This window comes from Platalea leucorodia (assembly GCF_965183815.1).
Source record: "Platalea leucorodia genome assembly, chromosome: 4".
Taxonomy (NCBI): domain Eukaryota; kingdom Metazoa; phylum Chordata; class Aves; order Pelecaniformes; family Threskiornithidae; genus Platalea; species Platalea leucorodia.
Genome location: NC_138826.1, coordinates 100,507,747 through 100,522,996, shown reverse-complemented (window position 1 = coordinate 100,522,996; position 15,250 = coordinate 100,507,747). Strand labels below are relative to the sequence as shown.

At 35.7% G+C, this 15,250-nt stretch overlaps 1 protein-coding gene across 1 annotated transcript in view; it reads left to right on the top strand.

Annotated features, from left to right (window-relative positions):
• CTTNBP2 (cortactin binding protein 2) overlaps positions 1–15,250 on the top strand; it is a gene marked incomplete at its 5' end in the record, with an annotated part of 88,791 nt that overhangs the window by 58,710 nt on the left and 14,831 nt on the right. Inside the window, 10 exons of the mRNA XM_082309718.1 lie at positions 1,204–1,354; positions 2,478–2,732; positions 5,435–5,552; positions 8,013–8,288; positions 9,147–9,242; positions 9,664–9,743; positions 10,800–10,886; positions 10,970–11,069; positions 12,589–12,741; positions 13,011–13,198. Coding sequence (XP_082165844.1) covers positions 1,204–1,354; positions 2,478–2,732; positions 5,435–5,552; positions 8,013–8,288; positions 9,147–9,242; positions 9,664–9,743; positions 10,800–10,886; positions 10,970–11,069; positions 12,589–12,741; positions 13,011–13,198 — 1,504 coding nt within the window. The remainder of the gene's footprint in view (positions 1–1,203; positions 1,355–2,477; positions 2,733–5,434; positions 5,553–8,012; positions 8,289–9,146; positions 9,243–9,663; positions 9,744–10,799; positions 10,887–10,969; positions 11,070–12,588; positions 12,742–13,010; positions 13,199–15,250) is intronic.

Here is a 15,250-nt window from a genome sequence, read left to right as displayed (position 1 = left end):
CAACATTTGATAAGATAGAGCACTATTTTTATCTGTATTTTTTCTGTTTGAGCATTTTCAGAAAGTGAAGTAATTCATATGAATGTTACCTTTTTTACTCTTTTCTAAAATTGGTCATTTTATCTTGAACTTGATTGGTTTTCTGACTAAATAAGAACTCACTAAAAGGAGATTTTTTTTTTTTATATAATACTTGTGGGTTTTTATCTGTTATTTGTTATAAGCTTATATTCTTATATATATCTTACATTGCTTTAAATATTTTGTCATCCTGTTGCTATAGTATGGTCTCCTAACCAGCAGTTATATGGTATTGCATTAGTTGCTTCGAGGCTTTATTGTTGATGTCTTTCTTTTTTTATGGACTAATAAATATTGAGCCAGAGAGATGGGGAGTTATCTTTGTTTAAAGCCCTTTATTTGAACTGCAGAGGGAATATACTGGAATTAAGATCTTTCTAAAGTCTTGAGAGTTGCGGAAAAGCTGGGTTTGGGAAGGCGAAGAGAGCCAACCCTGGCACAAGAACTGGGAAGAAAACTGGACCTACTGCTACAGGGTTGTGAGGAAGTACAGGATCTTGGATCCAAATGCCTGGTCCCTAGTGAGTCACTCTTCGGTCCTCCACCTAATCTTCTATGCTCCCTAATCCAGTAGCTGCTACCAACACACCCCAAGCCATCCTTCTGGAGTAGCCTCCATTCAGGGATCTGAATGGTAGTAGGGCCATAGCTGTTTTGCTGTCCCAACCACTTTGCTTCCCTAAGCCAGTGTCCCTTTTGCTGGTGTCTAAAGCTAGTCCTAGTCCTTTCTTTTTTTTTTTTTTTTTTTTTTCATTTTAAAACTATTTTTAATATCAGTAGTCAGCAAAGAAATGTTACTTTTTTGCTCAGCTGCAGGTTTTTCTTAAGCAGCTGTCATCAAGTTTTTATTAGCCTTGTGAAATTCAATGTTTTATATTCATGGTTTTTAAATGCTTCTACAGTTGTTTAAGATTTATGGGTTTAAAGTAACCTGATTTTCTGTCTATGTGAATGTATAAAATTATACCTTATAGCTGTGTGTATGTGATGGATAAAATCACAGGCAGATGTCTGTCTATAAAATCAGTACTTTGTAAAAAAAATACTTACATGTTGTAAGGTATAAAGTGTTTTTAGATGTCGAATACAAGATAATTTTACTACCTTTTTTTTTTTCTGTAGGTGTGCAGAATTACTAATTATGTATCAGGCTGATATTAACCATGCTGCTGAAAGAGGACAGACACCTTTGTACCTGGCCTGTAAAAATGGAAATAACGATTGTATTAAGCTATTGTTGGAAGGTGGAGCAGATCGAACAGTAAAAACCAGTGTAAGTTAACACAGTTTGTAAAGTTAAAGTACCTTGTATAGTACTGAATAACTGCAAACAGCTAGGGAATATTTATTTAAAGTTTTTTTTAAAGCTGGAATAAGCCATGTAATTTGAAATCAGTATTTTGTTCTTTTCATCATACTTTCTGCGGGGTTTTTTTAAGCTGTGTATTGTCTCTAAAATCTCCTAAATTATGCGACTTCTGTATTATTTTACATATTTCAGATTCTGCCTGCAGTTTGCTGCAGATTTTTCTTCAGCAAAACCGAACTCTTCTGTTTTGACTTATTTTTAATGCGGAGAAGTGGAGATAGGCGTTATGCTTCCACCTTTTATGTTAGGGTGCTTTATTGTTGTCCTTAAGGGGACCCCCACCCCCCAATGTGCCAGCCAGTATTGTAAAGTCTCATATATCACAAATGGGAGAATATGGCAAAAAAAATGGATATGCAGGAGAAAGGGAAGAGGACTGTCGCAAAATCAACATCTAGGTATTGCCCTTTTCAGGTGCTTTCCTGAAGTTTTTCTTAAGACTTTGACGTAAGCATGACAATAAATGTGGGATGTGGGATGCAGGCTGTCCAGAAACAACAGCACAAAGAGTATTAGCTTCACAGTACATTCCGCTCCTCTGTTACACTGAATTTTTTTGATTCATTTATTTTCGATTTGGAAAGTAAATATATTTGACTTGAAATGAGAGGAAGTTATGATGTCAAAACCATGAAAATAGCTGACTAATAAATTGATTAATGCAACATGAAACAAATTATTGATTATTAGAATCGTGTTAGTTTGATATATGATAAGGAAACAGTCTATTAACCGCAGGTAAGTCCTATATCACTTAGACTCTTCTAGAAAAGTTTTGAAGTTTCTGTCTGTTGGACTGTCCTTGGAGAAAGCTGTTAAATTTTCTTTCTGCTACATTTTATTCCCTTTCTATCACCCCAAACATATACAAGCAACTCTGTTTTCCCAAAAGATTATGATGTTACTCTTGCTTACCTTTATAATTTCCAAACAGAGCCTTCTATTCAGATTCATTGCTGATATAAGTTCTGCAACCATTTTTCTATGTGTTTGGTGGGAGTGTGCTTTTCGCTTTTGTTTTTTTTAGGATGGCTGGTCACCAATTCATGCAGCAGTGGATTCTGGTAATGTTGACAGTCTCAAACTCCTTATGTACTATGGAGAGCCAAACAATGGGAACTCTTTGACCGATGCGGAGCCTAATTTAGACTACTTTGATTTGGACAAGAGAGAAGATAACTATAGCAGTAGAGTAAAGCCTGTTATTTCTGCAGATCTCATCAACCATGCCGACAAAGAGGGTTGGACTGCTGCCCACATAGCGGCATCAAAAGGCTTTAAGGTCAGTCTATGTGAACAAGTTACAGTAACCTGATAGAATTTAGGCAAGATAAATCCTTCTTTTTTATCTTTGAAGAACTAAAACTTAAATATTAAATCTAAGTTTGTAATGTAGTTTATTGTCACACTTGATTTAACAGAGACAGAGAGAGAATTCCAGTGGATAATTTACCCCAGAGCTAGGTGTGAAATGGAGTGAATTGTCATATTTACATACCTGTCTCTTTTGGGACAACAACAAAAAGAGAAAACATGATTACTTGAGATTCAGATTTTCAAAGTTAAAGTGAGGTGAATCTCACCCTAAATGCCAATTCATTGGGTGTCATGTACTTAATATAGGTATTAGACGGACATAGTTTCCAGTTACAGTTAGGGATGATTTAACAAGGAACAATTTTTCCTGTGGGAGGAAGAGGAGGACAAGAAATCTGAGAATCAGATTTGTGCAGTAATTCATTGTTTAATTTGTTATTTCGGGCAGCCTTTTTAGTGGGCAATGAATAAGTTTTTGGGGGATTGGGGTAACTGATGACATGGAGAATGACCTTACAGGTCTTACAGATGATAAACAGGAAGATTTCTGGAAATTGAATATTACTTGAAAGATTTGACATCAGAAGCTTTACACTTCTAACACTGACTGTTTAAAGGATTTTTTTTTTTATGACAGCTGTCAGTCAGATCTTACTGTGAAACTTTTTACCCAGGGAGAAAATAGAGGATACTAAACACAGAAGAGAGTAAATTTTAAGAAAATATACTCCAAGACTTCGAAAATCAGCTTGTGATTACATGCGTAATTCAATATCTATCATTATGTTTGCTTTTTTCCCTTATAAATTTACTATGATAAATTCAAAGTAGGCACAGATTTAAGATTCAGTTTATTAAATTATGGGTTTTTTTAGGGACCAGCCACTGCTTACTCAGCATTTTGCATTACAAACAGTCAGTGTTCCATTATCAGTGTTTGTTAGGCAGGTACAGACTCTTATTTCAGGTTCCACTCATCTCAATTTAGATGGAGTTTAAGGCATTTGTTATAGTCTGCAAATACTTAAATAGTGTGCAATATGTTGCATCTTTCTGCAATAATATAATCCTCAGGACCTTTGAACTATATACTGTCTAAAAGAGGCTTTGGCTAGGTGTTTCCTCTGAAGGCTCTGACACTGGAAGTCTTCACATATACCTTTCATGAATAACTCGTGGTTTTGAGTTTCTGAGCACATTCCAAGTCAACTGTTTAATAAGATCTTCATTGAGGGCTGAGGGTATTTTCTTAGGTGATGAAGGCATCATATAGCTGTCAGTCTGATTCCTGGTTTTGATGTTGCCAAGACTTTATATAATTGTATTTGATTAAATGCATTTATTGACTCGAGAGATGTTTGGGATATTAAGAAGCTAAAGAAAGCTTAATAGTCATCGTCAAGTACTGTTAACACTTCGACTTCATTCTCTAATCCCTTATCTGCACTGCATGTCATTCATGACACTACATGATAGTTGCTGGCACTTGCACCCTTTTCTTTCGAGGTGCCATTCTTTACAGATTAATTATGCTAGGGCATCTTAGCTGCTATTTCATAGGCAACAGAGCCAACAAAACTTCTCATTTTGCTAAGGAAATAAGCCTCATTTCTTTGTTCTCTCCCACTTCTTTCTTCCCTCTTTACTTCCCACCTTCAGCCTCACGGTTCAGTCCTCTGCCTTCTGCTTCCTTTGCCATTCATTGCACCCATTTGAGAGACAGAGTTAACGTACTAACCTGGCAAGAAAATACGCTTTTTTTTTCTCGTTCATTTTCTTCTGGCGAAGTTAGTGAGCTAATTGATTTCTTAAAAGTTCTTACAAGTGCTGGAACCACAATCTGGTAAAATTTCGTCTCACGGAGAAATATAGCTTGAATGACTGTTATGTTTATGAAAGACAAAAGTCTTTCTCTTAGAACAGCTACAAAACAGGTAACAGTTGCCAAACCTGCAACAAACAGGGGGTTTTTTAATTTTAAAAGGACATCATGTTGTTGGCATCCACAGAATGTTTGTGCTCTGGCTTTAATAGAAATGCATTTTTATTTCACTGCATTGTTACTATGCTTACAGAAATTCAGGTTTACCTGCCAAAGAAGAGGATTGCAAAGTAATTTTAAAATGATTGGTTTTGTTTTGCTGTGTCTCACTCACATGGCGTGAGGCATGATGGAAATTCCTACTTGGTGAACTGCAAAGTGAAAACTGGTTTTATGGCTTGCCATCTGAATAGATTCATTAATTAGTCTGTATTAAGTGTTAGAATTGCTTTTTTAGTGTTGCTTGAATATTGAGGCCAAGATATTCAAAACAGGATGCATGGCTGGGCTTCTTATGTGAATACCTAAACTAGTGACCAATGTTAAGAATTTCTCGATTCAACTGATCAGCAATTGATGCTTGGAGACTGTAGCAGCCTGGCTGCGTATGTTCTGCCTTTTCAAAATCTTGATTTGAGACTTTCAAGTCTGCTATAAAATATTTTTACTCCTGGTTTTGAACTCTGTGAGGAACACCATTTGGACGCTGGTATATAGGAACTCCGTAGCTGACTCTCTTTGGAAATGCATGTGTAAGAATTTCAGTTAGGAGTTTAACTGCATATTGGTAGAACTCTTTAATGCAGCAAATGGACAAGTAAATAATACAGTTCTTACCTTTGCAGAACTGTCTAGAAATCCTTTGTAGCCATGGTGGACTAGAGGCTGAGAGAAAAGATAAGTGTAATCGAACATTGCATGATGTTGCTACTGATGATTGCAAACATCTCCTAGAAAACTTAAGTAAGTAAACGCTATCAGCACTATATAAAAATGTTTTAGTAAAGAGCTTGTGGGACAAAAATGAGAAATGGTAAAAGGGTAGTTGTCACTTTTTTGGCACCACAAAATTAAGTTTTCTTAACCTAGCAAGTTTCTGTTCTCCAAATTTTGCAAAAGCGTATGACAAAATTCGGTTGAAGGTTCTTAAATGACTTATGTCTTTGTTTTTAAGCCATTTGAAAAGATGGTATATATTATACATGTGCAAACATCCATATTCTCTTAAAATTTCTGAATTTAATATTAGTAATTACTTTTTCCAAAGCTATTATCCTCTTCTTTTCTTTTCTTCAAATTCTTGCAGGAAAATCACTTAGTGGTGGATAGCTGTCAAATTTCCTCAGGCTATGACAATCATCTAGTCATATCTGAATCTCTTTTTAGAGCATAGTTTAATTTGTTATTTTTTTATTCTTGAGGGGATTGTTTGTTTTATTCTTCAAAAAAACGTCTTAGAGACAACATCAAACAACTTCTTTTTTCCAACATCACTAACTTCTGTCAGAAGATTGTTCTTCTGTTGGAACCTGTTGTCTTCTTCCTTCTCTGTAAGTTTTCTCAAAATTCCGTAGAGCAGGCTGACCTGTGTATTTCTTGAGTTAGAACTTAGTCCATCCACTCACAAGTTCTGTGTTTTCTATTTCTCTGTATAATCAGAACTATTGTCTTTGTAGATTTGTATGCTCTGAATTTATTCACTTTTTTGTGTTTGTGTTGTGGGATGTAGGGCTGTGGGTAGTCAGGTTCACTGATTATCAACAAATTAGGGAAGCTTTCTGTGTGCTGCTTCTGATTTTCCTCTTCAGCTATTACAGTATCTCAGTTTTTTACTCTAGGTGCGGAGGGGAACACAACTCACTTTCTATTATAAACTCCTCTGTGGTCTGCTTCCTTATCAGACTGAAGCCAATTTCTGATGACTGAATCTGTAGCCTGTTAAATTGATGCTTGTATTATTTTCATCAGTCCTAGTACCCTGTTTCTCTGGTCAAGCTTATCATGAATCCAGCTGCTTTTATCAGGTCAGAACCTTTGTACTCCATTTCTCTTCTCTTTCATTTGTTAAGCCTGTAGTTAACATGAGTGCAATCATAATTACCTTTTTTGCCTCCACAATATCTGATCTGTGGAAGCTTGGAAACACCACTCTCATCTGGGTATATGCCTCAACAGGCCAAGACTGCATTTTGGGTAAGCTGTGTATGTACCATCCTCTACCTTCCTCACAGTCCGATAAGGTTTCCACTGCAAGGAATTACATGCATGTAGGACAGGAGAATGTGCTTCGACAGATCTGAAAGACTGGGGGCCAGGATTGCCAGCTATGCTGTAGAGGACACATGCACTGAAATTTAGGCATACACTGTACCTCTGTCCTAGGGGCCTGTTTCCTTGTAGAGAACCCTCTGTATTTCTTACAGTCTTTGCTGATTTCCCTGAGGTCCAGCCATCAGAAGGGCAAGCCTTTGATACATTTCTCACAGTCCCACATCTGAAGGATGCCTTTGAGTAATCTTTTCCCTATGGTAGGCTAGTGGGTTTAAATCAGAGCTTTTCTGACATCAGAAAAGCTTCATTGGTTTGTATCAGCTGAAGATTTGGCTTCTGAATGCAAAAGCAAAACCAAGATCATGTTGCAAGATGTCATAGCAAGCTAATATCTTTTTTTTTTGTGGTGCACTTATTTTTAATTTCAGGGATAATTTCTGAAAGGTATTGTTTTGGCATTAAACTGAGAAGATAGTTTCATTTTCACTTTTAGTCATCTAAATGATCCATATAGACTGCTGCTGCTTCTGTTGAGTTGTATTCCATTTTTCAAAGAGCAAGATTTAAAATAACGTCATTAAATTAATTTTGTTTCTAGAATGTGCATGTAAATTTCCTGCTTTTTTTTTAATATTTTGTCAACTTATTCTATAGCAAATCAAATATACACTTCCAAGTCAATTTTCTGTCTTAGCTCTCAGCTTTTTATTTAAAGATATTTGGCTCAGCTAACTGTTTTTTCCACTTGTGCACTAGTGCCAGAAAATTCCTTTCTGCATCGATAATAAAAATGTGCACAACCACAATAAACTGAAACATTAAGACACTATCTACCATCTGTCATAATATATAAGAAATAAGTCTGTAAAGAGGAAATAAAAGATTAAGTTTTCTCTTGCTTCCTGTTATTTGAGCATAATAATACTGTTTTTTTGTAATGTGGAAAAAGATAGATACCTTGATATTTGTTTTTCATCACTGCTCTGATTTTGTGGTGGTGATCTGTGCTGCTCTTTAACAGTTGCTTTTCTGTAGCAGGAGTTATTTTGTAGCTTTCCTTTGCAATATTAGATGTTATTGGTCTTTAATAATAGGACTTTTTTAATTGAGTTTTACAGTTTTTATCATTTTTGGTTTTCTGTTTTTCAACAGATGCTGTTAATGTACCTGTAAGGATTTCAGTCAGTGGCATTGAACCAGCCCACTGTGGTACAGAGGAATTTGATACAGAAAACACAATATGCGCTTTAAATATCCGCAAACAGACATCATGGGATGATTTTTCAAAAGCAGTGAGTCAGGCAGTGACAAACCATTTCCAAGCAATCGCTTCTGATGGATGGAGGAGCCTAGAAGACCTGTCATTTAATAGTGCTGCAGAATCCAACATTGGCCTCAGTGCAAGCAGTATATTATCTGTCAAACTAGGTACCAATATGGGTGTAATAAGAAAAGGAAAAATTGGGGGGGTTCTTGAATTTGTGAAATCTTGTGAGTAAGATAAAATATCTTTAGATTTCTGGATATTTTAAAGCTTAGACTAAGAAAGACCACTACTAGCTATGAAACTTTGAACAGTGCTGGCATGAAAGCGTTCTTTACTTTTAGCTATGTGTATGGTACAATTCATTAAGCACTTTAATATCATCTCAGGGACCATGCGGCCCTATGTTAATTAGTCCTTTACTCAATTTTGTACTCCAGAGAAGAGATCTGTATTACAGGTGAAATGAAAAAATTCAAAGCAAAGCCCATGCTACGTCTTTACAGTACATCCAGAATGTACAGTAAATCCAGACTGTAAATTGTCAGCATAGGTAGAACAGAACTATTCCTGTTTTACGTAACTTTACTTATCAAGGTAAAACAGAAAAATCTTTAAAATGGTGAGAAATTGGCCAAAATGTGGTGGTAGTAGTAACAGTTGCATAGGATTCTGAAAATTCACGTGCTTCATCTTAAATCCCCTTCCCCCCTTCACCTGTCCGCCATCCCAAAAAAACCTTATTCACATTAGACTGGGCAAATTATCTTATTTTACTTTATTTTACATGTAAAGATGTAAAGACAGGCTAGCTATTAAATTTGTGTCTCAGTTGGCACAAAACATTAGTATCCTCAGTCATGTATCAAATAATAATATGATTTAGTACATGGGACTGGTTGGTTTGTCAAATTTGTCAGTGTATGCACACAGTCTTTGTAAGCAAGTGAATACGTTTGAGCATAGGACACTTCATATAGACACAAGGAATATCTCTCTCTCTTATTTTTTCTTTTTAACAGGAAACATTTCATGGTCAACAGGTCAGATTTTTTCCCAGCCACCATGGGACTTTTTGAAGAACAACAGAGCTGAGCATATCACAGTGTTTTTGTTTGGTAATTTTCAATTTATAATTTTCAGTTTTGAGTGTTAAGACACTCCATATGAAATACATAATTTGAGAATCATTTGCTACTGGTTTTGTTCTTCAGTGTTGCTTGATCCTCAGAAATATCATATCCAATTAATTGTTTAACTAGATTTGAACGGGTCTACAACATTTAGAAAATATGCTGGCACATAAATGCCGTACCGCCTTTTTCAGTTACATAGTAGTATCCATTTTACTTATGTCATGGATACCTGTGCATCTATGCTGCTAGGTAAATGGCTTTCATTTCTTCACCATTTTAATTTGCATAGCCTGTAATTTTAGGAGATTGCTGTAGAATATTGCATGAAAAGCATATGTATCCATCATACATGCTTATAAACATGAGAGATTTGGAAAAGTTATTTGTGTATCTTTTTTTAAAGGACCTCAAGAAGGCTGCCTAAATAGTGTGACTTACGCATCTATGATCCATCTTCAGACACTTCAGAATTACCTCCGCCTGGTGAGTACTAAGCTAGCTTCTCTGTGCATGCTATTTATATGTGAAAATACTTCTGTAATGGTGTTGACTAAAAAAATTGATCTTCTACTCCATGAAAGAATGTCAGGATTTCTAAAAAATGAAATGGGATGAAAGCTGTTATTTTAAAATAAAGTTCTCCCTAAATCTTACCCCAATAACTTCAGTCACATGAGGGCTTTAATTTTCTTCTTCAAATAGCTGCCATCTGATTAAGTGAACTGCTTAAGAAAATATATTCAAAGCTCTGTGATATCTTATTTCTTTCCAAAGTTATTTCATTCCACTTTTTGAGGGGAAAGTAAATTAGAATAACATTCATGTAAGCAATTATTTGAGACTGGAATTTTATTATTAGCTTTTATATATATATATATATATATATTTCCTGTAACCGTTACAATTTCTTTAATACCTCAAAGTGTAAGGATAATTGGATAATATGAGTTAACTTTCATAGATCGTTTGTTTTAACATTGCTAATCAAATTAGAATTAGTTTAAAATCTGCATAATTTCTGCTTGGATGGTATTTTATGTTGTTAGAAGAACAGTTACATGCCATAGGTTTCTGCTGTATTCAACAATACTGCACAATGGTATGAGGGTATTCCTTTACTGACTTTTTAGAGATAAAGTAATTTTACAGTTGAGATAGATGAAATCATTTTTATTCTACTGTATTTATAACATGATCCCATTCGATTGGAAATAAAGTCCTTAGTCTAAGTCCTTAAGTTAGCAGTGACTTAAACTACTCTGATGATTTTAACATCATTCTGGTTTATCTATTTTAACTCAAAATCAAGGAAATATTTGTGACTCCTAAACTCATCCTCCCTACATGAAGTTTTCAAGTTTTAATGATTGTTATAATGACAAAATACCTTTTCATGTAGTTTTATAAATTAGGATTTAAATTTATCAATATATTTCCAAGATGCTGTGTGCAAATATTGCCTATTTTGAAACTAATATAGTAAGGATTATCAACTCCAATAGGGCAAACTTTCAAGAATAATTTATTGTCTGTCTGTAGGTTGAGCAATACCATAATGTCATTTTCCATGGTCCAGAAGGAAGTTTGCAAGACTATATAGCATATCAGATAGCGGCCTGCATGAAGGTATTAACAAAAACATGTAAAGTAAATTAGTTCATAAATTAGAGTTTGCACTATTTCACCAAATCTATACATTTTCAACACAGCAAAAGCAAGTGGCTGCAGGATCCACATGTGAAATTGTTAAAGTTGAAGTGGATGCTGGTTTCTCCAAGGAGCAGCTTGCAGAACTGTTCATCAATAGTGGTAAGGTTATTTCAGCAGGACTGATTTTGGTAATTTGCAGGAAAATTTTTAATGGTACAAAGTAAAGAAATACATTAAAACATTCTGCATAGTGGGTGGCATGTTTTAACAGAACCCATAGTTTTCCAGGTGCGTGGGGAAGAATGTTGAAACTTCCTGGTGTAACTTCAGTCTATGTCAGTTTTTTCTCCCAGGAAATCTTGATCACGCTTTGGAGGATAGCTTGTGCCAGTGATTATTCCCACATGTCATTTTGAGTGCCATCACATTGCTGGGAGAGAAGAGACCAGTTAGTCAGAAGTCAGCTAGGCTTTGGTGTTTGGCCTGGAGGCGAGAAAATCAGTCATAGTCTGGTTTGTTTACTAGCCACTGGCTCTTAGAAAATCTTCTTCTCTTGGATGCTTTACTCTGTGTCAGCAACACACTCTTCTTAATAGTCTGTGCTTGCATTTCAACACTGTGCTGCTAGTTGAGTCTCTCATTTTTCTGCCTGCTTCTTGCCCCGTTGTTCTGCCACATCTCCTCTCCTAGGAGAGCACTCTCCTTCTCTCTAAATGGTTCCATCAGACCCAGAGGAGGTACCTGTCCTCCCTGCTATCCATCTATATCTTAGTAAAACAGGGCAGTAATATTCAGGAAACTACAAATAAATAGCAATCAGCAGCTACAGTCAGTTGCTGTAAGTTTCGCCCTATTACTCATCATTTTCCTTAATGACCATCTTTAGTACTGCCTTCAAGAAGTTCTGAAACAATGCAAGGCACAATATACTCAAGTGTTTTGTTTAATATTTGTGTTATAGAAGCATTCACCTGGGATTTAGTGTTACAGGAACACTTGCAAAGGCTGTATATTTTTTAGGCAATAATGTTAAAATCAGGAAAAATAAAGGAAAATATCTGAAATGTGAAAAAAGGAGATGGAGAGAGAGAGAGAGAGAGAGAATGAAAATTTTAATGCCTGTTAGGTTCAGGTGCTACTGTTTGTGCCTCAAGCTAGCTCTGCTTATTTGGGGGATTCTTAAGATATTGAAGGAAGTTTTGAAGAGAGAACAGTAGCAAACAAAGAGGCTATGTCATAGAATGATTAAGTTTCTTATAAACATGGAATATTCTGAATCCTTTTATCACTACACAGTATAAAGAGTACATGGTAAAAGTTTAAGATGTGTTACAGCAAATGAAAGAAATGTTTTCAGAGGTATTTGCTATGTTTTCTGTAGTATTTATTTTCAGTGTGCTGAAATCCTTCCTATCTATGAAGATCCCATTATAGCCATTTGAGGAATTTATTTTAATAATAGCTTTCAATTTTTTTTCTTGTTACTGTACAGTATGATATTCTTTCCATTGTTTGATTTTATGCTTCCAGTTTTGAACATATTATACAGTCTGTTTGCTTCTGTGAACGAGTTAAAAGGCAAAAAAAATCCTTTGTTGCATTAGTAGCAGTAAAAGCTGTATACATAAATAAAATTCAATTTTCATAAGTAGACATTAATGGGATTTTTATATTTCAGCTTGTCTGGTCCCAGTTAAACAGCCTCCTATAAGCAAGACAACCATTGTGATTTTAGAAAATCTGGAGAGAGCTTCTTTATCTGAATTACTAGGAGATTTTTTGGCACCTCTTGAGAATCGGAGTTCAGAAAATCCTTGCACTATTCAAAGAGGTATCTAAAGAATTTGGGATGGCGAAATGTTTTTACTACAGTACAGTTGTATTATAATACATGACAAACAGGGAACAGGAGAAAAATGTAATTAATTCAGTTTTTATATTTTATTGCAAACAGTTGTTCTTAACCAAATACAGCATGTTTTAAGGCTAATTTATGGTGGGGTTTTTTTCTTTTTAATTATGTCACTGCTTCTTGCTTTTATATGAAATCACGTCAAAGCTTTAAGTATTTCAGTAAAATGTTTTGTGGTTCATTTTTAGCAAATGGAGTTTCTGGTGCCTTTTACTTTCATGAGAACTGCTTTTTACTGGGGACAATTGCAAAGTGTCATCTTCATGGCTCTGATCTGCTGGTTCAGCAGCATTTCCGTTGGGTTCAACTTAGGTGGGATGGGGAGCCAATGCGTGGCTTGCTTCAAAGGTTTTTAAGAAGAAAAGTTATAAACAAGGTAAGAACTTGAATCGGCTTCAGCAACTTTGTTCATCACCAGGTCTGTGAAATACGTACAATGGTAATGTCAAAAGCTGAGCAGATAACTAAGTTGTTTCAGGAAAAAAGCATTCATTTCTGGGAAGATACAGGCTGTGTATCTGTAAATGTTGTGCTTGGCCTCATTTAGGAAGGTGTGTGGCCATGGCTGATTAGCATAAACACACAGGTTGGCTGCAAATAATGATACTGTGGATACTTGCTTATCCACTGTACGTAAACATCCTTCAGTAATTTTTTCATCTTCTGTGTGAGCATGACAGTAAGAATCTGTTCAGCAAATGTAAAATCCCTTTCTCAGGAATTTATTCTATATATCTAAGATAAGATAGTTATATGTCATAGAATCATAGAATGCTTTGGGATGGAAATGTGTGCATTGTCTAAGTTTTAAGCAGCAAAAAGAGTTTTCATGATTTTCAAATCAAAGAGGAAAGAGAGGTGAAAATATATCAGTAGGGAAGTTGTTTTGAGCCAATAGGCCTTCTGAATCTGGAACAAAAGTCCAAAAGAGAATAAAGATGTACGTCTCTTTTAACATTAACAAATAAACGGAGGATGAGAAACGAAAAGAAAGATGTGGGCAAAAGCAGAATTGTGGAATTTTGAAAGTTATTTGGAAGAAAACCATTCCAGTGTGATAGCAGCTATTGCAGACAGTCAGGCAATGTTAGACATTGGGAGGGGGAGTTTAATTGAAACAGCTGCAAAGGAAAATAACCTTGGCAGCAGAATTTTGAACAGGCTTGAAAAGGGAGATTGTTCTAGGAATAGAAAAAACTGTCAGTAGTAAACAGTCCTGGTCTGGGACAACAGAGCTACTGTCGGTTCTGCGTGTTCAGCTGTATGTATCTTGGTTATCTTTGGGGATGTCATCTCCTGTACTCTGTGCCACAGTTCTCATCTATAATAGCTTACTGATTCAAAGAGATCCTAAAGAGGAAATGTGTGGTAACCGAACATTTCAGTTATGATAATGAGGAAATTTAGGAACATTCCTAGGTATTCTTTAATAGCAAGAACAGGAACACAGAATATGAAAAAGAATCATGTGAAATGTATCAATGAAACTCTTAATAGATTACTTTTCTTAGATTACTTTTTTCAGGTGCATAGTTATTTATAAGTTACCTTTTTCTGCATTTCCTTTTTTCCCCACGTGCTTTAAATCTTTGAGTCCCTACAGACATAGTAATCTGGAACCATTATGAGTGGTTGTCTGGTTGAGGGTATGAATGGTGTCCAGAATCCTTGCAAAGGATGGGGAGGGTAGCAATTGTCTGTAGGCAAGAAGGTAGGTTGGTTGAAGCTGGTATCTTGCAGATACGCTATAGTGCTGGAATGAGGTATAGGCCAGGGGACAACGCAGTAAAGTACATAGCAGAATTCTCCTCCATCCTCTTGAGGAGAAAGATTGTATTCTCAAGCCTACACTGGAGAACATCTAGTGATCTAAGCTCCTTTCTAAAAGGACAGAAACATTTTAATCGTAGATCATTCAGGATCAAAAAAGACTGTCTTCAGCTGAGCACAAGGCCAAGAAATACAGCAATGCAGACAATTGCAGAAGCAGTGGTGTTCTGACTTGTTCACAGACAAAGGCTGGATCAAACTTATTCTGCCAAACTGCTTTGGCTACCAGAAATTGCAGCATCGTGTAACAGATGTCATTTTCAGGCTCTTTTGTTTAGGCTGAAAAGCAATCCTCGGTCTCATAGGTTAGGGTTTAACAATGTAATAGGTTCCTACCTCCGACTGAAGTTGAACAGAATTTGGGTAGTAATCTCATTGAGTTTATTTTCTCTAAAGCATATATGCAGATGGTGGCTATTTGGAGAAAAAAAGACATGTGTCTTCCTGTATCTTCCCTAATTAAATAATGAATAAAAATGCCCAGTGTGCTAGTACTTTTTTTTTTTTTTTTTTTAATACATACATGTGCCATATGCAAACTCAAATGCCAGTTGGTGTGGGGCTTAAAATAGTGGATTCCAAAGTTAAAAATAGAAGA